This window comes from Amia ocellicauda, chromosome 3 (genome assembly GCF_036373705.1).
Source record: "Amia ocellicauda isolate fAmiCal2 chromosome 3, fAmiCal2.hap1, whole genome shotgun sequence".
NCBI lineage: Eukaryota > Metazoa > Chordata > Actinopteri > Amiiformes > Amiidae > Amia > Amia ocellicauda.
The window spans coordinates 29,931,825-29,956,029 of record NC_089852.1 but is presented as its reverse complement, the minus strand read 5'-3'; the positions used below and the strand labels follow the sequence as shown (position 1 = coordinate 29,956,029).

At 45.1% G+C, this 24,205-nt stretch overlaps 2 protein-coding genes across 6 annotated transcripts in view; one reads left to right on the top strand and one right to left on the bottom strand.

Annotated features, from left to right (window-relative positions):
- The first annotated feature begins 1,482 nt into the window (after window positions 1-1,482).
- pan3 (poly(A) specific ribonuclease subunit PAN3) lies at window positions 1,483-21,359 on the top strand. Of its 4 annotated transcripts, none has more exons than XM_066698966.1 (18): window positions 1,483-2,135; window positions 3,625-3,746; window positions 4,255-4,321; window positions 6,651-6,721; window positions 7,186-7,375; window positions 9,332-9,573; window positions 10,115-10,219; window positions 10,590-10,647; window positions 11,547-11,708; window positions 11,834-11,950; window positions 12,202-12,303; window positions 13,717-13,885; window positions 14,927-15,014; window positions 15,135-15,274; window positions 15,614-15,743; window positions 16,411-16,475; window positions 16,764-16,902; window positions 17,948-21,359. In XM_066698966.1, exons 1-18 carry the CDS (start codon window positions 1,802-1,804, stop codon window positions 18,086-18,088), a joined length of 2,442 nt encoding a protein of 813 aa, XP_066555063.1. In that variant the 5' UTR covers window positions 1,483-1,801; the 3' UTR covers window positions 18,089-21,359. The 4 variants fall into 4 exon arrangements, with proteins under 4 accessions (XP_066555063.1, XP_066555065.1, XP_066555064.1 ...); XM_066698968.1 differs by having other exon boundaries at window positions 1,484-2,135; window positions 7,225-7,375; XM_066698967.1 differs by having other exon boundaries at window positions 1,484-2,135; window positions 13,720-13,885.
- The window catches only part of flt1 (fms related receptor tyrosine kinase 1), a 54,523-nt gene continuing 51,674 nt past the window's right edge, over window positions 21,357-24,205 (bottom strand). For both annotated transcript variants that reach the window (XM_066698964.1, XM_066698965.1), the window contains exon 30: window positions 21,357-23,832. In XM_066698964.1, the coding sequence (XP_066555061.1) occupies window positions 23,646-23,832 (187 nt within the window). In that variant the 3' untranslated portion in view covers window positions 21,357-23,645. The remainder of the gene's footprint in view (window positions 23,833-24,205) is intronic.

Genomic DNA, 24,205 nt, shown 5'->3' with positions numbered 1-24,205 from the left:
TGGTTTGAAAACCACTGACTTAGTTGAACCCTTAATTGGACTAATCATTTCCTAAATCAGAGCATTACTTTAAACAGCAGGGGTTTGAAGTTAAGTATAACATTTTATAAATTATGATGTTATTAAGGAACCAATACATTTCATCCGTTACACAATTTAAAAAGTAAAATGTAAGGAAAATATTAATTCAATTAAGGGTTCAATTAAGTAATTGAGAGCTTGGTTGTAACAAACATCTGTAGAGTAGGGGGACTTCCAGGACCAGGTTTGAGAACCAATTATCTAGCCTATCAGTCTGAGCTATATAAGACTGCCTATGCATTTTGTAGTTATTTTATTCATAGCTATGATAGTATTTCATGAGTTAACAATTGAACATGCATACTGTATCTGGTTACGCTGCAAGCCGATTCTATTTTGCTTTCTCTCAACTAAGCTGGAATATTGTAAAGGATTGTGATACTTTATTAGCCTATCATGATATATCATCATCCCACTAAGGCCTTCTCAAAATGTTTCCACTTGCTTCAATCTACAGCTTCCCTTTTCCACACCACACTTGCTATATAGATATAGACTCTCTCTCTCTCTCTCTCTCTCTCTCTCTCTCTCTCTCTCTCTCTCTGGAATAAATTAAGCGACCACTGCAAAATCTTCTTAAATCAGCATCTCTACATGTATGACAGCCATTCCATTCCATTCCATTCATATTTTAATTAGGAATTTGGGAAAAATGTTTACAGAGTGGTAAATAGACAACAAACATAAAGCAAAATTAAAGAATACATACATAATTATAAAATAATTATAAACAGACCTTTATAAGTTGAAATGATCTAAAATAAGGTAAACGAACACACACACACACACACACACACACACACACACACACACACACATATATATATTAAATAGGGTTTGTACCTAATTAAATCAGCAGTAGGTCAGATCCAAGACAGTGCAATTTGAATATGCATAGTATAACCTCTATTACTTAATAAAATAAATAAAATAGCCAAAGAAGAAAACATAAGATGAGCAATGATTATTATTGTTTATTTCTTAGCACACGCCCTAACCCAGGGAGACTTACAAACATAAGAGCATTATAAAAGTGTAATACAATCTACAGCTACAGATCATGATAAAACGATTACTTTCAAAACGCAAAATACAAGTATTTTAACTGCATTTTTCTGAATATGCAGTTAAAAACGCATCGCATATCAAATGTACACATACATACTGCTTTACAGTTTACAACCAGTCTGTGGACATTGCCTTTTTGGGAGTCTGCTATGGCATCTGTAATCGCCATCACAACCAGGTATGAGTTGCGCTGCCAGGACAATGGGCTGGAGCGACGGCCCGGCGCTGGCGGGCAGCCCTGGTCGCAGGTGCCACAGACTCGGCGGCCGGTTCCGCGCAGGACAGAGTGCCGGCCAGGCTCTGCCGGCTCCAGCGCGCCGGTTCGGCTGTGTCGCTTATCTACCCACAATGCAGCGCTCTGCTCATGCTCAGCGAGATGCTTCCAGAGGAAGAGAAGAAGAGAAAAACACAACAGTGAAGTGAGAGAAACTTCGCTCTCCGCTGCGGGACGAGGCTGCGGACACACCGCTCAGCTGCACGGACGCGGGGCTGTGGGGCTCAGTCGCACACCGATTCATTGGACTGCTTTGCTTGGCCTGTTACACGCATTAACTGCCGGGCCGCCCTTTAAATATTTTAAACACTGCACTGGGCTGCTCTCTATGTTTGAGTATCTTCCGGCGGCCGTGGCGGTGGCAGCAGCAGCGCTGCCATGAATAGCGGGCTTCCAGCTTCAGCTGCTCCGCTCGCAGGGGCCGGGATTCCCGGCGTGAAGGTGAAGTTCTGCCGATATTACGCCAAGGACAAGACCTGCTTCTATGGAGACGAGTGTCAGTTCCTGCATGAGGATCCGTCCATGGGCGGCCTGGCGCTGCACGGCGGCGGAGGCAGCCCCGTACCTCTCTCCATGGCCGCGGGGGCAGCGGCAGGATACCCCCTCGGAGGAGCAGCCGCGGCCGGGCCAGGCGGCGGGGGAGCCGGGGGCTCCAAGAAGAACGAGCCCCTGGGCCCTGCAAGCACGGGTCTGGAGGGGCAGCTGCTAGCCAGTGAGCCTTCCTGTTTATTATTACAGCTCCGCGTTGATAGACAGAGGCCTAACTCGGTCGCCCCTGTCTAGCCTAACTCTAGCATTTGGTTTCCCGGGCCTGTAGTGTGCGCTTTCCAAATCGAGTCCGGGGCTTTAGAGCAGGCCTCTCATATCTTGCAGAGAGTAGAGACTGCCAGTAACGTTTATTATGTATAAAATAATACAATATTTAAACGTATCTTTTAGAAAGGACCCAAAACGCACAGGCTTGCGGGTTTAGCATCGACAATGGATGTTTTTTCCCTTCCCCCTATTAGCGCGGTTTTAAAGGAGAGAGCAGTGTCGATGTAAGTTTGCACTAACGTCTATCTCAAAACAGTCAGTATCGAGTAAGAATCGGGTTTTATTGTTTTGTGTTTATTGCACCACTCATATTTTTAAATCTATATTGAAAACAACAATACGACTGGTTTAATGGCAGTATTTAATTATACAAGTCGTGTGTGGTTTTCTCTGGGTAGGCTACTGGTAACAAGACTTTGGCCGTATTTAGTGAGCAGGTGCCCGCGGCCGTGCGAGCCGGGCTGTGTGCGCAGCGCCCGCCCGCCCGCCCGCCTCCACTCTGGGCATGTTCGGTTCGGACACAAAAGGTGTGGGTTGTTTACGTCTGTCTCGACCGGCGCCCTGATTGGCTGCCGGGCAGGAAGTGCTTTGACGGAACAACAAGCTTCAGAGCCACATACGCCAGAGAAGAAAAGCAATAATAAAGGCTCTCATTGCGATTACCAAATAAATAGATTAAACATTAATTGCGATTTGGATGACAGCATATGTTTTTTGTAAATGGACAAATATTTTCATTGGTTTCCGACTATTTGTCTTTTTTTTAATACATGTTTTTGTTCGTGGTGTTTCAGTAGATTGCAATCGCCCAGTGAAACAAGGCAAGAGCTAAAATTACAATGCGGATTCAAACTACGAGAAACTTCAGGGGTACAGTGAAGGGGAGCTGAAAACATCGGTGCGGCAATGTTGTTTTCATGCACAGCTCCCACATGACTCACCTGTCAGCAGCTGTTTTTGTGCAGGTTTTGCACAATGCTTGTCTAGCACAGACTTTTCAATACACACACACGATGTATTGTGTAGTAACATTTATTGTAGAACAGCACTGTTGCATAGTGCAGCTGGAACATGTGCTCACTGCAGGAGACTGGTCAGGGCTGCTGGTTTAGTTTGCAAAGCCAGCGTCTAATGTCCACCTGCGAACCTTATTTTAAAAGCATGATTAAAATGATACACAACATTTTGATCCTGTATATAAATGTTCAATTAAATGATAATCAGAACCCCAACACACTTGAAGAAATAAACAATAAAACAATTAGGTATTAATGTGGTAGGAGTCTTTTTAATGCATACACTCCAGCTGCTGCGACTGCTCTTCACAGTACTGGTGTTTTCATGTACAGGTCCAAGTGGTAACCACTTTCATTGTTTCTCTGCAGTTCCTGGAATAGATGGAGGTCCTTTAGCAGATGCCAGTCTGACAAATTCGTATTTTAGCAGCAGCTTCATAGGAGTGAATGGTTTTGGAAGTCCTGCAGAGCCAAAATATTCCATGATGCAGGTAAATGATTTTAATTTGGTTGTGATTTGAAATAAAAGTCCCTAGGGAACTTGTGGTTGCTTTATTCCATATAAATGGCTGATCAGGGACTGATGTGTGAACCCAGACTCTTCTGGCTGTGCTTTGTGGTTTGCAGCTGGGACCATTGCATGCAGCATCTATCTGGAAATCACCTATGCTGTTGCATAATCCCTGTTTGATTGGGTGTTGGGATAGGTGACCTGGGGCATGGAAACAATGCAGAGCAGATGTTCTGAAGCAAATGTGGAAAGTAGGAGAAAAACTTTGCATTTGTGTTTGGTGGCCAACAATGGCCAGAGCTGCAGTCTAGGACAGTCTGCCATGGGAACATCTGTAGGCTGTAAGTGAAAATGCAGCTTGTTCACCTCAGATCTCCCATAGGAAAATGTCTTGATTGCAAATATAATATTCAAGAAGTAAGGGAGAATAATCCTATGAGATTCCACTATGGACATTTGAGTCTTATTTTTGCTTCCTCCTTTCCCAGAGGATGACGAGTAGCAGCAGCTCCCCCAGCTTGCTGAATGACAGTGCCAAGAGTTACTCCCCACACGGTAAGTATTCTGCACCCCTGCATAACCACAACTTTACAACAGGTCAGATGCTGCCAGGGATAGGACATAAGTTTGCTCTGTGTACACATCTTTACTTGCATTTATTTCAGTTCAAGAACCCGGGCCTGTGCTGTGCTCTGACCCGGCCCTTGGTAGATCTTCCAGTCTCCTTCTAGAACCCCTGCCCGTGTTCCGGTCGTATGTTCTGTAGCCGTGTGGGGCAGTTTTGTGTTGTGCTGTCCAGGGATGAGGCCTGTGCTTGACGTCTGACGCAGGCCTTCCCAGTGGCTTCCCTCTCCTGTCCTGAGAGCTCAGTCCTGCCTGTTTAGGGCCAGCTGTTGAGGGTTACCAGTTTGAGTCCCACGGCTCCTCTTGCTTTGCTGAACTCTGGCAGCATCCTGCTTGGCGGCTCTGCACACACTCCCGTGCTTTCAGTGTCCTCTGACAGTAGCAGCAGGGCCCCTGTGGCCTCTCCTGCAGCAACAGACACCCCAGCTTTTTCCACGGATCAGTGAGAGTATCCGGTGCACAGCTGCCCAGAGCAGCGGTTGTCCTCAGATGACATTGTTATTCGGAAGTGCACTGAATCCTTTCTATTTTTAGATGTCCGTCATGTGACCAGTTTCCCTGGACATTAAATCACTAAATCTGGGGAAAATCCGTCCACTTTTTATATATATATATTTTTTTACATTTTCAGTGATAGTTAGTGGACAGACATTAGAGATCTGGTAAAATGTCATTCCTTTATCGGTTTTGCTACAGTGCATTGGTTTTCCAGTAGCATGGTTATACCAGAGTTTGGTTTCTGGTACTGTTTAGTTCCTCTCACCGCACACACACTAATATAGCTAGTGGTGAACTGTCTTCTGTTTTAATGTAGATTGTAATTTTATTCTGCACAGTTGTACATTTTGCTTTAAGAACTTTTAAAATTGTGCAGTAAGTGTAGCGATATCACCCCCTTAGTCATGATCAGATGTATTGTACTGGTTTCTTTGACTTGGACACTGGCTGAGAGGGAAGTTGGGCAGGTTTCTGTGCTTTAGCTTGTTTTTGATTCTGCACCTTCAATTTTAAAAGCTATCTTTACAAAGTCATCTTATTTACACCCACACACTGCATTTACAAAATGTTTGTTCTGTTGTGTTGACCGCTTCTTTAAGAGTTTCTTTAAGGTGGCTGTGCTGATGTGTGTTTCAATAAAAGAAGAAATGTAAAAGTTACAGATCCTTAAAGCAGCCAAGTCTTCCACACGTTCTACAGAGCCACCAAGTTTCACATTTTACCTGTGAGGATACTGTATTTTTCTCTGAGTCTTGTGACTGTGTAACATAACATTGCAATCATGTTGTCTTCACCTTCTGCTTTCACCTCAATATAACTGATTCTCTGTAAGCTGGGTATTTCTTCTGATACGATGATGTTGTGACTCTGCCTTTGGCACACTGCTCCCCCACCACACAGTGTACAGATAGTGGTTGTTCCTTTGGTTTGAGATTGAAGTGAATGATTTAAAGTTGAGAGAAACCAAATGGAGGGAGTGGTGGCACCAAAGAGACCAAAATATTCAATCAAATATTTACAAGGGGGTGAATAATCTCAACTTGGTGAGTGGTTTGCCTTTTGTACAGTACATACATGAGACATCAAAGTAGCAGCATCCAGAATGTATGGTTTGAAAATTAGCTTCAAAACTTAATTTCCAGTAGAAAATGAGACCAAGGCAATAAGTCAATCCTGGCATTCATGCAAAACGGGTACCGGACACTACCGAAGCAATCGCCAGACCAGTGCTAGAGAGGTGCCAAACAGGGCCCTTCTCATAATTGATGAATCAATGACTAGCTACCTTAACCATGGCATCTTTTGGTTTTGTAAATAATATTCCGTTATTAATGTTTTAGTGCTTTAGACATTGCCTGTAACAAATGTGTTGGCTTTGCCAGTGATAACTACGACGTCATGACAGAATAGTCGCTTGGTTCCCTCCTGTGTTTGTGGAAAAACAGCCAAGCGTGTTCAACACTGGGTGCATGTGCCATCTGGCCAATCTGTGTGCTGCAGCAGGAATTGAACAGTTATCAGTGCCTGTGGACCTCTATCCCATATTAAAGAGAGGTTTATATATTGATTTGCAGCCTGTGCTTCTTGACGTGTGAGATTTGTGTTTTTTGTTAAATCTCCAGATTTTTCAGGGCTTTTCAAGGATCGTGCTGGGATGTGCACTTCATACAGGGTGCACAGGCGTGTTGCTGACATGCGTGTTCCCACTCCCTGCAGTTTACTTGGTTGAATGTATGAATGTTTTCATTCATCTCATTTGCAGATCCAGTAAATTCACCTGCATCCGCTCTGTTCAATGACTTTGCTGCACTGAGCATATCCCAGAGGAGAAAGGTGGGTATCTCTATGCATTGTGATAGACCTGCCTCTTTCCATATAGGACAGTTTTATCCCATCCTAGCCCAGTGGAATTTGTGTCAAGATCAGTTCCCCATTCTAACCCACTGCAGATCTTCATTAATTTATAATTTCTGAAAAGATTAAACATTTCAAAGGCATTTGGGGGATGTTGAGGGGGGGAAGTAATGCCCCAGACCCCAGGGTGAATAACATCTTGGGCTGGGTAAGGAGCTGTACTGACAGTGTTTTGTCCTGCTCATGTTTAGGGGTCTGTCCCCAGCCTGCATGCTGCCACTCTTGTGGTCACGCCCTGCTTTCATGTACTTTATTTTCTAAAAAAATAATAATAAATAGACAAAGATCCCTGTCTCTTCGTAGACAGATGCTTGAAGTCTGTGCTCTGTGCTGTGCTGTATTGTGTGTGTCTGTGCTCTGAGCCCTGCGGTGTGTGTCAATAGGATCAGAGCGAGGGACTAAGTTGCTTGTCTATGTGGCAGGCTCCCAACCCAGCGGCCAGCGAATTCATTCCCAAGGGGGGCCCCAGCACACGAATGGCCAGCGTGTCCCAGTCCAGCATGCCGGCCTTCTCCACAGCCCTGTTCTCCCATCAGAGCTTGGGCAATGCCACGGCCGCCGCTCTGGCTCCAGGTGAGAGAATCCCCTCGCCTGGCAGTACGAGACCTTCTGGGTTCTGTTGTATGTAAAATGTGAATCGCTCACATGTCAAGCTTGTGTGCCTTCTCACGAGCACACCTGCATTGAGACGTGTGGAGTTTAAATAGGGTATAAGGGTCTGGATGTATCTCGGGTATTTTCTGTTCCCTGCTGGTAGGACGGAAGGCCAATGTTTGTTGTTGTCTGGGGGGTTTCTGATGTGATGTGAATGGCTTTACAGTAATGAGCTGTGATGGCAAGGTCCATTTGATTTTTTATCTGAATGCAGATGTGAAACTCCTAATACTGATAACGCACTTTCAAACCATGTTACTTTGGGATTTTTGATGAATGTTTACAGAAAATTCAACTTCTGCTAACAGTCTTTATTCTGACTTGACCTTTATGAAAAGAAAACAAAAGAAGTGAAACCTTTTGTCTGTGTGTATATGATTAATTTCAGGTCTGACATTATTGAAGTTTTTATTTTAGTTACCTGCTCAAGATGCCTGTTTTAAGGTACAATATAAACAAGCTGCATGTAACAGAGGAATCCTCATTATTTGCTTTATTGCTGTATCCATTCCCCCTTCTGCGGTTTCTAGAAGTGAGTAGAAGGGACATCATGAAGATGCACAAAGTGTGCAGTGAATAACGGGTGTCTAGTTGCTATAATCTCTGAATTGCTATCCTTTACTGGCCACAGTGTAAACCGCTGTGTGCAAGTCTTTCTCTGCCTTATACCAACTGTGCAATTTAATATTTGTTACACAGAGCAATACGATGAAATTGTCTGAACTTAGTATCAGCTAAATTTGGAGTTAAGTATTTAGATATTTGCCAGGTAAGGAGTGGTACCGCTTTAATAAACGTGTTGGGGATGCTCTTAACCGAGTCTGCTTCCAGAGGGTGAAGAGGCGGACCTTAAAGTAGGAGGAGCTTTAACTTGCCCAGTCCTGACTCGAGATGCTGGCTAGCACTGCGGTCAACAGAAGGCACGATCGCCCCTGGTGAACCGTGAAGTAATCCCAAGCCGATATTACGTGGAGAGTGCTAATTTTAAATCAAAATAGTGTCAGCAGTGGGAAAACGGGGAACGTAAGAGGCATTTTCCCACTCAAACCACCATAGCAGAGACCTCTCCCCAGACCTGATATCCTGCTACAGAAAACAGGAAATGAACAGAGGAAATCTGATTTTGTTTGGAAGTGAAAAGAGGAAATGAGAGACTTTCTTTAATTTTTTTCAGGCTAATATGATTGTTTCGTTGTAAATGTGCATTCTTCCGATCAGAACACACGATGGAATATGCCACACTTCGTAGGATTGCCTGATGAACATAAATTAGGCTTTGGTTCTGTGGCACTGCCAGTAATAAGCATTTGCTCTTAAAATGGGTAGATTTGCACAAATTACCTTCAGGAAATACTGAATGAAGTCTAATGACGGGAAATGAACAGGAAAAGCCAATTGCGGGATTGTGGTATTTGCTGAGGAATTGGCTTGCGCTCAAAACAGTATGTTTGTTTTAGTGTTTGTGTGTTTATCACACTTGATCCAGTTCATTACCCTGAATATGTGAGTAGTTGTTACATACACTAACACACATGCATGTTTTTATGTTTTTACTGTAAATATAAAATATAGATCTCGTGAAATAACTGTACTGTGTGTGGTGTTCCTGCTTTCAGTACTGATTGATTTGAAATGCTTACAATTTTTCATTTTATAAGCATCAGCAGCAACATTTCAATATTGTAAGCAACAAAGTGTTGAGTCTGGGATGAGTACTGTTCTTACCCTAACTGATAAACAGTTGTGCAGAAGGATTGAGGCAGTGTTTGCAGAGCTGTGATTCTGCCCCTGCACTGCCCCTGCTCACCAGGCTGTCATATCTGCGTTGTTTCCCTTCACCTAGTGTCCTGGATTTTACCCTTGCTCCACCTCTAGGAATGTCTCTCTCCGCCGGGTCATCTCCCCTGCACTCGCCGAAGATTACCCCCCACACGTCCCCCGCCCCACGGCGCCGCAGCCACACGCCCAACCCTGCCAACTACATGGTGCCGACCAGTGCCTCTGCCCCGGGCTCCGACCCGGCCGCGCAGTCCTCCGCTCACATCATCCAGAAGGAGACGGTGGGAGGGACCACCTACTTCTACACCGACACCACCCCAGCACCCCTGGCTGGAATGGTAGGCCTGCTTCCTCACCCTGCTTCTGCAAATGTGTGTCTGTGTGTGTCTGTAGACTGTATTTTGCAGTCCTGGTATCTAAGCACTGTTTGTGTTAATCTCTATGGAGCCCTAAAATATTCATCTGTTTGCTATTTTTCTCTCTGAAGTAATACTCTGAATTAACATCATATTTGATTGGTGACACAAGTATAAATGTGAGCAAACCAGAAAGCCAGGGAAGAAATAACATGACTATTCTGCACTCAGCAGTTTCCTTTATGAGTAACAGCCCAATTATAGCCTTTGTTAATTCATTAATCTGCATATCTGAAGTAGGGGAATAAAATAAATAAGTGTTAAGTGTTTTTTCATATTTTCTTTAAATTATATTTTACTAATTGCTACCATTCACTTACACACAACACCCCACACTACCTCTCTGTGCATTTTCTCATTGCACCTCTTAACACAATGGCATGGTAGTGTAATGAACTAGTTCTGTGCTGACAGCAGTCTTTGAATTTTATTTTAATTTTTTGATGATGCATTTTCCTTGTAGGTTTTTCCCACCTACCACATTTACCCCCCGACGGCCCCCCACGTGGCGTACATGCAGCCGAAAGCCAACGCCCCTGCCTTCTTCATGGCTGATGAGCTCAGACAGGTGAGCGCTGGGGTCTCCCTCTGTCCAGGAAATGCTCGCTTGGTTAAAAACTGATAACTCGGACCCGTTCTGGCCTTGTCTCACTAGCCTGTAACTGCATGCCTTTCTCTCAAAAACAAAACGAGAAACAAAACAAAACTCTTCAGTTCATTTAATCTAGAAAAGCAAACGGCAGGTAGGTCAAGCCAATGAGATGTTTGAGTTAATGTCCGAAGGGATGCTCAGTTAAGTTCATAACGCTCTGTGCAAGTTAAGAGTGCAGCCTTCTTTGATTCTGGCCACACTGTGCATCAGCTTAAGTGTTTTTTTTTTTGTTTTTTTTTAGCTTAGTTTGATTTGATATCTAAACTAATGTTTCGTTATTACACAGGAACTGATCAACAGGCATTTAATTACAATGGCACAAATTGACCAATCGGAAAACCCTGGTAAGTGTGTGTTCTGTTTCTCCATTGAGGTTCAGTGTCATATTCAGATGAATGAGTTTGATATACAGTAAACTGACATTTTGCACGTAGCTGTTGTGGCTCTGAGTGCAGCACTGCGAGATGGCTGTTGACGGCAGCAGACAGGGACTGAGCGTTTTAACCACAGAGTGTTTTAACCACATGGAGACTTGTGGCTGCTGAATAAACATGTTCAGCATTTGTTAAATATCTGTCCTGATGTATGTTTTAGTTTATTTGAGATTTGGCCAATGATTTGCATTTTCAAAGCAGTGGATATAAAAGAATAAAAAAAAAAATAGTGGCCTTACTGTTTGCTTTCCCAATTGAAAACTAACACAGGTGTGTAAGTATCGGTTTGGCTGCTGCCTGTCGGTTACCAGGTGGTTTTGTGTGTGGCTCTCTGTTTCAGTCCACATCTGAACCTGAGAGTGGTAGGGGAAAAAGACATCCCCAGGAAGCAGACACTGTCTCTGTCTGTCAGCTGGTCTGCTTTGCCTGTCAGGACAGAACAGTTTCTCTGCCTGTGTTGGGAGGTAATAAAACTGCCAACAATCGGTAGTTAAAACCCCAGGGTTATCCTGACAGGTTTGCATCTTGGTTGAGCTGTTCACAAACTAGCAGTGGTGCTGTGATTGCAGATTGCAGGTTCATTTTAAAAGACTTTCATACTATAGATTTACAGCAACCACTGTCTAATGTTTTTAAACTGTACTGTAATGTATAATGTGTGAGCGGGTCGGCTCTGGTGCCACAAAGCATGGCACAAGTGTGACCGCTGTCTCCAGAAAATTGTTTAATGGAGAGGTAAAGCAAGAGCGAGTCTGGCCTGTGTCACAAAGCTATAATGGGACTCTGCATCTTTCCTCTGTTTTGTTCAGGGGTTCCCACTGAGGTGGACAGCTACCATAGCCTGTTTCCCCTGGAGCCGCTGCCACCGCCCAACCGCCTGCAGAAGGCCAGCAACTTCAGTTACATCACATCCTGTTACAAAGCTGTGAACAGCAAAGACGACCTGCCCTACTGCCTGCGCCGGATTCACGGTGAGATTGACTGCGCGGTGTCTTTGTGGGCGCTGGTCCCACGGCAGCTCTTTGTGACATACTGGGGTGGGGTCACCGGGAGGGCCGTGTGTGTGTGTTGGTCTGACTGCCGGCTGTGCCTGCAGGATTCCGGCTGGTCAACACGAAGTGCATGGTGCTGGTGGACATGTGGAAGAAGATCCAGCACTCAAACTTCGTGACGCTGCGGGAAGTGTTCACCACCAAGGCGTTCGGGGATCACTGTGAGTTTCCGGGCTGCTCTGCGCTCGTCTGCTTCCCTTCCCTGCTGAAGCCTGAAGTCATTTTAGTTGATGTTGATTTCAGTTTTGAAGAATAATAACATTATTGAGTCAAGTTTGCGCTGTACAACATGACGACACAGAGCAGGAGCGCACCCTGAGCAGTGCGCTTTGAGGTGGCTGTGTGGAGCACTGGTGTTCACTGTCCAGCAGCAGCCCCTCACTGTCCGCCTGTCCTGCCGTTTCTCCCGCAGCGCTGGTGTTTGCATACGATTTCCACGCAGGGGCCGAGACTATGTTCAGCCGCCACTTCAACGACCCCAGTGCGGACTCCTACTTCACCAAGAGGAAATGGGGTAAGTTAATGGCTGGTCCTGCTCACACTGCTGGGAATCGCATCAGCGCGTGCCCCCCCGGGCCCCAAGTGCTGAGGGATTGCAGCTTGTTTTTAGCCATGTCCGCAGTAATGACAGGGGAAACCTGGGCAGAAGCCTTGCATGCTTACGGTCTTGTGGAAATATCGACTGGCCTCACGCAACGAATAGCGGGACTTAGAAGAGGAAGCATGAATCTGCTCCTGGGGAGGACCTCGGGGTACGGCTGCTGCTTCCGAGCCTCCTCACGCCAGCCCTCGTGGTTGGCTCTGCAGACTCCTCTGGTCAGACGGTGCCGTTAAAATATTTTTGCTCTCGGCTCAGATGCGCAGATACTGCAGAAAGGGATGTGGTGGAGGTTTCATGCTGGCCAAAAGCAGTAACTGGGGTTTGTTTTTGCTGCAGACACCTGCTTGTGCCCTCCCTGCACACATCCTGTTCCTGTCTTGAAGGGGTGTATTAACATGCACACTGGGGGTTTCATACTTGGCTATTTGAAACTTGTGATCCTCAGCCTCCCTTTTTATGAATCCAACATTTTATTTGACATTATTGCCATGTAGTGCAGGTTTAACTTTTCGTTCCGGCGGTCTGCGTCTGTGAAAAACAGATTTGGTCATTGGTTGGGTCAGCTTTGTACTACATCAGAAGTGGTTCATTTCTAATAAAATATTTTTTGTTTTGTTTTGAAAACTTTTAAAATGCAGATGAATAGTGTGAATCTCGCTGGACTGCATCCTACTGATATTAGGGGGTGGAAGCGAGTGGGAGATTTGCTAGGCCTCGTCTGGCGCTGTGGCTCGGCTCAAGAACAGACGAGGGCATTTGGTTGTGTTCTACCTGCTTGCAATTCGGTGCAGTCAGAATTTAAGTGAATGTTATCTGAATGTAGAAGTGAAACTTGTTCAGTACATGCGAGAGTGAACTGTTGGTCTGGAGAAGGAAAAACAAAACAAGCACAGCAGCAATAGTAATAAAATCCTGTGAAGTGAAATCAGCTTTCATTGGAGCATGATAAAGCAGAGAGAGAAGCAGCCGGCGGGTTGCTCTCAAAGACAATGATTTTTTACAGCCAGTTTAAAGACTGCAGGACAAGTGCTGTGGAAAGTATGTTTTAGAGGAGCTGGATGGCTTAGACATAGAAAGTCGTTGTGTAGCGCCGGGTTCTCGCAGTTCTTGCGAATCAAGATGACCACCCCACTTCATCTACGTAAGTTTCGTCGTGCGTGAGAGGTCGGGGACTTGGTTAATCATCCGTCGCGGGGTGCGGGCAGCCTGCTCTCTCCATGCACCGTGCTCCAGTCGCTGTGCTCGGTATAGGGTGCCGTGTGCTCGGTGTGAGGGTGCGTGCCGGGTGCTGGGACTGGCAGTGTGATGTTTGCGGTGTCTCCCCAGCAGGGCAGCACGATGGACCCCTCCCTCGCCAGCACGCCGGGCTGCTCCCCGAGTCCCTGATCTGGGCCTACATCGTGCAGCTGAGCTCCGCGTTGCGCACCATCCACACCGCAGGCCTGGCCTGCCGCGTCATGGATCCAACCAAGATCCTCATCACCGGCAAGACCAGGTACTGTGCTCCACCCGCGTGCTCATACCCCTCTGCAGCCCTTGCTCTCTTCCTCTGTCGTTCTCACTCAGACACACTGACTTCTCTCTCTCTCTGTGGCTCACTTAATCGAACACTCTGCAACCTATACTCACTCATGCTTCATCACTTGGCTAAACCTCGGTGTTTGGACTAAAGGACTATTGACTCTTATTGTTAACAGTTAAGATACTGTTGCACAATTGCACTCTTGTGTTTGGCTGTGCTGCTACACTGCAGTCCCTGAGGGCCACAGCAGGGTCTCTAGTGGCCTCCAGCTGCTTCAGACTGGGAGAAGAGCTCCTCTGCGCCGGACTCGTGATTAGATCAGGTGAAATGAAACGCAGGAGGCTGAACGCTGAACTGGAGAGGACCTGCAGTGGTTGTATTTTCCGAGGGTGCTGGCATGTGGCTGCAGTGGTGCTGGCGCTGATGGGGAAGTGGCCACCACAGGGGTACTGGGCCTCTCGGCTCTCCTGTGGTTTCACAATTTTTCTGTGTTCCTCTCTGTGCAGTTCCCCTCTTTGACGCTGTATTTCAGTCAAAGAGCAGCAGTTTACCCTGCTTGTTTATTTCATAAAACTGATTTGTCACTGAGGGTCAGAGTTGTCTGTGTGGAAGTGGTCTGAGTAGGTTCACTGATGCACCACTCTGTCTCACTGGGACTGTAGCCCCACCTGCTGGCCAGACTGCCTCTCTCCAATCCCGAGCGTTTCCCAACACTGGTGCTGCAGAGCTCCACTTCCCCTTTCCCTGGCAGTAAGGTCACATAGTGAGCCATCACCCTTAAAAAAAAAAAAAGCTGCAGCACTGCATTGTGGGGAAAGATTAACCTAAAAGGAGCATTGTATGCTTATCACAAATGTAACTTAAATGAAGATGCAGTTTATCAGCATCTAAAATAAATAAACCTACTTCTCCCTGCTCTAATGGGAAGTTAAGCCCCGTGTCGTACTGCACTGACGTGAAGAGAGGATGTGTGTGACGGAAAATGACAGCCATGTTCTGCTCCCCCTCCTCAAGGTTGCGTGTGAACTGTGTTGGGATATTGGATGTCTTAACGTTTGACAACAGCCAAACCAACCCCCTGGCCCTGATGGCTCAGTACCAGGTAACCGCCTGACCCACACTCCTGTGCCAGGCACTGTCTGTTCATTCATATTGTTTTATTTAGTATCTTGCCCTTCACTGTGCACTGACGATGCCTGTCTCTCTCCCTCTGTGTCCCCAGCAAGCAGACCTGATCTCATTGGGCAAGGTGGTGCTGGCTTTGGCTTGCAACTCTTTGGCAGGAATCCAAAGGGAGAACTTGCAGAAGGCTATGGAGCTGGTGTCCATCAACTACTCCTCAGACCTAAAGAACCTGATTCTGTAAGATTGTTTACCTCCAAAAAGTGTTGTTTTCCCTCCAAATTATTGTTAACTTCATTCTAAGTTGTACTTTATTCAGACAGTTCTGAAATGGGAGCAGTTGAGTCTGTGTGCTCGTTGGATATCAAGTGGAAATGAATAACTGTGTCTCTGTGTGTGTCTGTAGCGCTGTAGATGTGTTAGTATATGCGGTCTGTGGGTGTTGGACCCTATGTGCATTTGTGTGCGTTGTTAGGCAGTTATGTCGTGCGAGAGAGAGACCGTGCTGCTCTGTCCATGGGCGGCACTGGGCTCGTGCTGTGCGAGTGCTGGAGGTTGACTCTCTGCTGTGGTTCGCAGGTACCTCCTGACAGAGCAGAACCGGTTGCGCAGCGTCAATGACATCATGCCCATGATCGGGGCCCGCTTCTACACGCAGCTGGACGCCTCACAGATGAGGAACGATGTCATCGAGGAAGACCTGGCCAAGGTGAGCCGTCCACCTGGTGGACGGAGAGAATCCAAGAGCGAGACCCAGGGCAGTTGAGGGTCATTTAGTGGCCCTCTGTGGACCGTGCGTTTTGTGGTACTTGTTTTAAGGTGCTGTGTTCAGGCTCGGCACTGAAGTGCACTTCAGCACTGGAGTCTTCAATTACTTTCACTTCCTTTACTCTCTCACTGTGGTGTGCAGTGTTTTGAAAATTAAAAACCATTTGAAGGACATTGTGTGCTATGCATCAAATAAGTGGGGTGGGGGGGGACTGTGAAACCACAACGGTCGCTTTCTTCATTCTTCCTGTTCAGAACTTGACATGAACCCTCAATAGACACTGGGGCCCTGGCTGTCCAGACAGTGTCCTTGTCTCTGGGGTCTTCACCGGGCACAGTGGCCTTCTGATATTCTGTCTGAAATGACCTCTCAATGTCATTGTCCACCTGCCCTGTTGTCCCGAGCTTGGAGAATAATGTGTACGGTGTTGTTTACACCCCAGTGAGGGGTCTGCTTATTCGGCACCAGCACTCCCTGGTCATGGGTAATATCGGCATATGCCTTCAGTGCCGAGGCACCAGGTGAATGGAGTTTTATGATTAGGGCCCGGCCGTGCTCCGCCTGCAGTGATCTGTCTGTGCTAACAGCTTCTTCCCGTGTCTTCCAGGAGGTGCAGAACGGACGGCTTTTCAGACTGCTCGCCAAACTGGGAACAATCAACGAGAGGCCAGAGTAAGGACTGTCAAACCGCCTAGCCAGCCTGGGTAGTCGGTCATCGTGCATTCTTGCAGACCCATGGCCTAAACAGTATCTGTCTTGGCATTTCCTGAATTATTTTAATGGTTTTGGGTAGTTAAATATTGATTTAACAAGAATGAAGGTGCTCTAATTACAATAAGAGGCTGTATTTTCTAAAATGCCTGAGTTTTGGACGGTCTCTAGATGCTTATGGGTGCTGATGTCTGAGGGGCACCGGTGGGCTGCAGTCGAGGTCTCCTCACGGCTCTGTTTTGTTCCTAGGTTCCAGAAAGACCCCAGCTGGTCGGAGACAGGTGACCGCTACCTGCTGAAGCTCTTCAGAGACCATCTCTTCCACCAGGTGACGGAGGCAGGCACACCCTGGATTGACCTGAGTCACATTGTCTCCTGCCTCAACAAGGTGACGTACCGTTCATTACATATTAATATTTTATTTGTTGTAGTGATTTGTTAATGTCTGTTTATTTATGAGTGACACACATACAGACGGGTGACAAATTAAAGGAAAAACCAGCATAAAGTGTCTCAGTAAGGTGTTGGGCCACCATGAGCCGCCAGAACAGCTTCAATGCCCTTGGCACAGATTCTAGAGTCTCTGGACGCTACTGGAGGGATGAACACCATTCTTCCAAAAGATATTCCCTCATTTGGTGTTTAGATGGTGTTGGAGAGCGCTGTCTAACACGTCGGTCCAAAATCTCCCATAGGTGCTCAATTGGGTTGAGATCTGGTGACTGCGAAGGCCATAGCATATGATTCACATCATTTTCATACTCATCAAACCATTCAGTGAGTCCTCGTGCCCTGTGGATGGGGCATTGTCATCCTGGAAGAGACCACTCCCATCAGGAGAGAAATGTGTCGCCTTAGGATAAAGGTGATCACTCAGAATAACTTTTGTAATGATTTGCAGTGACCCTTCCCTCTAAGGAGACAAGTGGACCCAAACCATGCCAAGAAAATGCCCCCCACAGCATAACAGAGCCTCCGGGCCCCCTCACTGTAGGGGTCAAGCAGTCAGGCCTGTCCCGTTCCTTGATGTTGCCACACGTGCACTCGCCCACTTATCGAGAATATGGTGAAGCATGACTCATCTGACCATATCACTTTTTTCCCACATCTCTGTAGACCAGTGCCTATGGTTTTTCCCCCCTGAACTCTCCTCTTGCCACTTGATTCAAACTCGATGTCAGTTGGGCCTGTGCAGCATTTTTATACATGCCACAGAGCATGATAGGATGTTAATTGCTTAATTGTATGATGCAGGCATCTGCATTTGGAGGCATCTGTATTCATATGTTCCTCCACTCATTTATTCAGGTTTTTCCTTTAATTTGTCACCCGTCTGTATGTATATAAGAAAAGCAGCCATGACTATTTAAGCACGTGTCAGGCATCTGCTGTAGTTAGTCTCCACAGTTGTCCCTTCTGTCGTCTGTGTGCAGCTGGACGCCGGAGTGCCGGAGAAGATCAGCCTGTTGTCCCGGGATGAGAAGAGCATCCTGGTGGTGACCTACGCTGACCTCAAGCGGTGCTTTGACAATACCTTTCAGGAGCTCCTGTCAGCTGCAAACGGTCAGTTGTAGTATTTGCTGGAATCGGGATGGAATTCACCAAGACCTAGAACAATAGCAAATTGCACTACAGCTGAGCAAGTCATCTCATTTCACTTTTTTGTATAAAAAAAACAAAACAAAAAAACCCAACAAAAAAAACAAGAACACAAACGGGGATGAGCTATGCTGCTTGCACTTCAGTCAGGTACACTGTTTTGTGAAGAAGGATTTTTTTTTTTTTTTTTTTTTTTTTTTCCTCATCTTATTTTTCTTTTCAGAATTGTAAACCGACAGCTACAATTATGGACAGTGTAGCTGTGAAGAGCTTTTTTAGATTGGGGAACAAAGCCAGGTGGACAGAGTTCCTGTTTTTATTTGTTTTGTTTTTCTCCAGTGGTCAATGCACTAAATTTTAAGTTTTCATTTTTATATATATATATATATATATATAAAAATACAAACTCTTCTGTATGATCTCGAGGTTTTGCCACATGATATACTTAAGGGAAAATCTTCGACCTTAGAGGAGCGGGAAAAAAAACAAAAAAAAAAAACTGGGTAACTTTTTATATTGTCTTTCTTTTTTTAATTGAAGACGTAACTTAACAGCTGTTGTTTTGGGGGCACCTTAAAGACTCAAAGGACCAGGTTTGCGATTCCATGCACCTGTATTTAGCAACTGCATCTTCACGGTAACGGCTCCTGGCTGAGGGATGTATCTGTTCGATTCCAGTGACGGTCGGGTTTGAAACCAAAGTGATGTCTGCGGCGAGAGCGGGAGGCTTTGGGACGACTGCGCTCTTTTACAAACTGTTCGTCTGTGGGGCGGGGTCGGGGAGGGGGTTGAAGGTTTAAAAAAACAAAAACAAAAGCACCAGCGCCTTTTCTGGATGTGTGAGTGTTTGTCACTTTTGTCAGGTGTACAAAATCGTATGCAAGTTTTTGTTTTATTTTTTGGGGAGTAATTTGCTTTGGAGTGCAGCTCTTTTTGTAGGGTACTTTTACACTGGATGCCGTAATGTAATGAGACCCCTGTACAAGACCTATGAAGGCAGCAGCTGCAGCCGGGTATTTCAGGAGAGGAAGAGGAGTTTCTCTTTTTAAACCTAAAAGCTGTCCGTGTGCTGCGTCTCGGCGGGTCACTGTGTTTCCACCGACTTGCTTTTTATTCCACTTACGACAAAGGGAACCCACGAGAGATCCAGGATGTCTGGGCATCTCTGTCCTGGGAATGCCAACCAGTCCTCCGCTGCAAGGGACGAGCGTCATTTCATGGATGCTAAAGACCACTGAGTTTCTCCGAATACAAGCAAGGTTTTAAAACCTGATTCATTCAAAACCCGACCTCCGAGCTGAACCCCTTTCTGAGCACTGAATGTTTTCTCTGCGCCGTGTGCTTGCTGTGCGATACAGGCGGGCCGTGGCCTGTCCGTCGGCACTCTGTTGTTACACTCTGTCTACAGTGACCTGCGATTATTTCTGACAGGTTTTTATGGTTTCTGTGCTTTTGTTTTTATAAGCTTTAACATAAAATGGAGTGGACTTTTTTGTTGAACACTTTGAAGATGTTTTTCCATTACGATGTGGTCAGGTCAGGTTGGATAGCACTGATTGTCGAATATGAAAAAAAAAAAAAAGAAACCTAGAACTGTCCAAGTTGTCCATGTAATAGGTCGTGCAAATGCATGGACAGTACTTAAATGAACTTAAATCGCCAGAATCCTTCCTTTCGGGACGTTACCAAGACGACAATAATACAGACTAAGGTGGGAAAGATTTTTAAAAGAGAACAAGAAAAATAGACTTTTATCACGGGCTCCTTTATTTGACAGAAGAGCAGCTGTCTTTTTTTGTATGTTTTTGACAAATCACATTGTAATTATTTTATATAAAAGAAACATTTGGTATTCTAGAAGAAAGAAAACATTGCTTAATTTATAAGCAGACAAGAAGCTCCTTGTTTTCATATTCTTTGCAGAACCATTAAGGTTTCATGTGTGTGTGATTGTACGGGGCTTTTAGCCTAGTTGGAAAATTTTACTTGTGGACCAATATTGCCGCAGCAGACTGGTAACGGACAGGAGCGTGGGATTCGCCCAGGGGGTCGGCTCTGAGCAGGGTGTAGGCTCTAGTCTCCGTAATGCCCACAGATCATAAATACACTGCTTTAAAAAAGTTATATTAATTAAAAGACTTGGAACTGGTGCCGCAAGAATATTTTAAATACAGGAACTGAGGTGTGCGAAGTAGACGAATACCCCAAATGATGTATTGAGCTGCTGACGAGCAAAACCTAGCAAGCCCCTCCTTCTGTTTGCTGTCCATTTCAGTCTTCATGGCAAACCCTAATGTGCAAATCTGCAATGGACTAAGGATGTTGTGTCCCTGTGGACCACGATGGCCCTGGCTATTCAGCCCAGCTCGGAGCACTTGTCTACAGGCCACTCACTCGCTGGCTCACAGTCCGGGGCCAGGGGTGCTGGGGTGACATTGTGACTCAAAGCACCTGAAATAGACAAATTAAATGAATCTGAAATTGGTGCTTCTTTGTCCTATACATGGGAAACTGGCAGTTTTATTTTTTCCCCAATCCATGTATGAAATGCCTCTGCTGCGATGTGATGAGGCTTTGCTTTGAGTTTAAACCGGCCCAGCCCCCAGCACCCGGCCCCCTGTGCCCTCAGCGGGCAGCTGTACCGGAGCCACGGACGGGTTTCTGTGGCTCTGATATGGCTCTGGCTTGAAATGTCAGTGGCCTTTGATCTGTGCAGATACATTAATGGACAGAATCTTTGATTTATTTAAAAAAAGAAAAGCAAAAAGTTGTAATTACTTTTTCATCATGTTTCCAGAGATAGTACTCCACAGTTGCGTGGTGTTTGTGATTGAGTGTCGCCCCTCACTCACTGTCACCCCCTCTTCCTCGTACTACAGGAGTGGGGTGGGGAGCTACAACCTTCTTGTGTAGCAACTAGAGGTATTTACACGTGATGTGACCGTGACTTGGCCTGCCAGGGTAACGCAGTGTAACATCTATACAGCCTGATGAAACAAGCTGCCTTGGCTGGTATATAGTAACTTTTCCTTCGTGTTCATTTTAAAAACTGTCAGTCTCTTTTCTTGTATACTGAATCACCCGAACACCCACCTCTCAGTGAGGGTTAGTTTAGGAAGCCCTACCGCTGCCCTCCTCTCTAGTCACTCGGCCCGCGACGCCACGCCTCACCCCTCGTGCTGGTTATCATTTTTTTTTGCAATATATGTGTGTACAGCAGTATTTTAATAAAGAATACCAAAATTGTTTATGGCTTTATTTATTTTCTCTATTACAACAGTATACAAAAGCATCACATAAGGTATATTGTAAATATTGTATTAAATCACATTTAAGCTTCCGTGTGTATGAGGATGAAGCAAAGCAATTTAAATCTGAAAATTCCAGTTTTTGGGACTTAAATACTTTTGTACAAAGGCATGTCCTAGCTGCAATGTTTTTCCGGGCTCCACAGCCCATCTCAACAGCGTTGTCCTCCAGCACACGTCGGTGACCTTTACTGGTCACAGTGCTTCTGTTTTAGGTTTATTTTTGTTGCATAGCTTAATCATGAGATCAGTGCAAAAGTTCAGAATCTTCTGTGAATTGTGATATTCTAATTTGGAACAGAAAAGATAAGAGGTTAGTAGACCTCTCTGTTCCTTTTCGGAAGCCCAGTGCAATATAGTTGGTTTTAAAGCAGGAGGTGTAAGGGAAGTTTAAACTGTCCTGGGGGGGTTGGAACCTGCTTAAACCAGCTCTAGAGAGACGAGTCCTCCCTGAGAGATGCTGCAGCCTTTCAGCAGCACTGTTGCCCCATCTGTCACCTCAAACCCTCGATCTGCCCTCAACACCATTTGCTGTCAAGATGTCTTATGACAACACTTTACTTCATTTAATAAAATATGCCTTCAGCAATACAGAAACACAATAGCAGTAGTAAACACATTTATGAAATAAAACTCTTTTAGAGAAGGTGGTCATTAACCCAGTGCGATTGTTCTGAGAGCATTAATCGGTTCAAGGCAAAGTAATAGAAGTACTTCAGCCATGGCAGGCTGAAGGCACCACTAGCAAGAGAAAACATGGACTAGAGGATGAACTTGTCACCATGATATAATTTTAGAATCATCTTTGGCTTGCAGGTAAGGGCTTGAACGTGGGTGTTGCATATAGGCACTGTATCCCACACTATAAATTATAGAATATGTGTTTTAAAAGTGAAACAGCCAGGACCGTGCTGTTCTACCCTCAGGTGGTGGATTTCGCCCTTTAATTCAGAATGTAAACTTGTTTATATCTGCTTTTATCTGCATGGATGGAATTTAATCTTGAACTATAAATGCATTCATTATAGGTAGTGTTTCCATGCCCTTCATTTAAAGCAATATTATTTGGTGATAAATAGTATACATTATTGTACATTTATATTTCAATGGTACCATTCCAGTGTGTTTGTTGGTCACGGCTGAGAGGTGTCATGTTTCCATTGAACTGAGACCGGGGATCTAAAAACCCACTGCTGCTCAATTGATTTGTGTGGAGATTCTATTTAGAACGAAGGCTGTGAATATTTTACACACACACACTTGTATGTATAAATGTAGTGTGTATTTAGCCTTTCCATTTCCTCTTTTGAAAGATTAATGACATACATTAGTGTTTACACCAGTTGCCACCTGCTCCGGCACTGTGTTAGTCAGGTATTCATTGATTCACCATTTTGTGATATCAAAAGCATTCTCTCTCTAATGTTATATTAAATAATGGTTTGAAATAAATATGTTTGCTGTAATTCTTGATATGGGGTTACAACTCACTACAGCATTGTAGTAAGACATAAAATATAAATGTTGAAAATAATTTAGTGACAGATTACTGCTTGTCTCACATTATGACAAAAGAGCTGCACAGATATGATAGTAAATGCATTTTGAGTAAAATAATTGGGTGTATATATATATATATATATATATATATATAGTTTTCTATGATAGTTATATTACCATTCGTGCTATATTGCTAAGACAAGCACAGAAACAAACACAGTAGTATAACCCTTCCAATTTAAGCTGAAAAGCTGTTTTTCCTTATGCTGAACTGCAGATATGGTGACTTGGAGATGGTTCTTCTTAAGAAACCACTACCGTGCTGGCCGTGTTGTCTGGGTTTCTGCTCTTGCTTTGGCTCTAGTTGAATGCCTGCCGGGATAGTGTGCCACACCGAGAGAGTAATGGGTTTCCCTGGCATTTGTACTGGTAAGCTGGTGTGTAAAAATAGTCTGCATTATGGTCAGTGGGAAAGACAAGTGATTTCCAAAGTTCCTTGAAACAAAACAGTATAGAAATGTGCTTCAGTTAATGTGATGATAATAATAATAATAATAATATACAGCAGTTAACACAATAATAACCTCAATAAATGATAGAAGCACTACACATTTTTAAAAGGGGTGCACTGACTCGAGGTCATGGACACCCATAGCTGCTGCTGTGAAGTCTGTGTTGAGGAAACCGTCCGGGCTATGCAGTGCAGGGAGCGGGGGCCCCTGCCTTATAGGGGGGGGTAGAAGACGGCGGAGTTGTAGTCCGGCGGGGGCGAGCAGCACGGCTCCTGGGTGTTGCTGATGCAGGAGAACATGGGGGGCTCCTCCTCTCTGTGGCCACAGGGGGTGCTGCACAGGCCGGGCCGTACCACTGCAGACAGCACGGACTCGCGACTTTTACTGAGGGCCCTGAACCTGCAGAAAACACACACACACGATCAAGACACTGCCCAGCACAATTCACATGCCCTGTGTGTGTGCGTGGGTGTGTTTTAATTCTATATATATTTATACATTTTATACAAATAAAGTTTACGAAGTAACAGAAGAAGAAAACAGGAAATTGATGTATATTTGTGTCGAAAATGGTCTCTCGTGGTGTTTTGTTGTGAAATGTTGTGTTCTGATGATTATGGCAATGCTCGTCCTGCTGTTAACTCACCACTGCTAATAATAACACAGTCTCCCTGGGATCTGTTTTTTTCATTTTTCCCAAGTTGATAGAGAGCTTTCAAAATCATAGCAGTGAGTTAGTGGTAAAACTGTAATTCGTGTGTGTGTGTGGAGG

Excerpts from the sequence above, each read along its gene's own strand:
- pan3 (XM_066698966.1), top strand. The coding sequence starts at position 1,802 with ATGAATAGCGGGCTTCCAGCTTCAGCTGCTCCGCTCGCAGGGGCCGGG. Across the intron at positions 15,015-15,134 it reads CCCTGATGGCTCAGTACCAG|CAAGCAGACCTGATCTCATT; the intron begins GTAACCGCCTGA and ends CTGTGTCCCCAG. Across the intron at positions 15,275-15,613 it reads GACCTAAAGAACCTGATTCT|GTACCTCCTGACAGAGCAGA; the intron begins GTAAGATTGTTT and ends TGTGGTTCGCAG.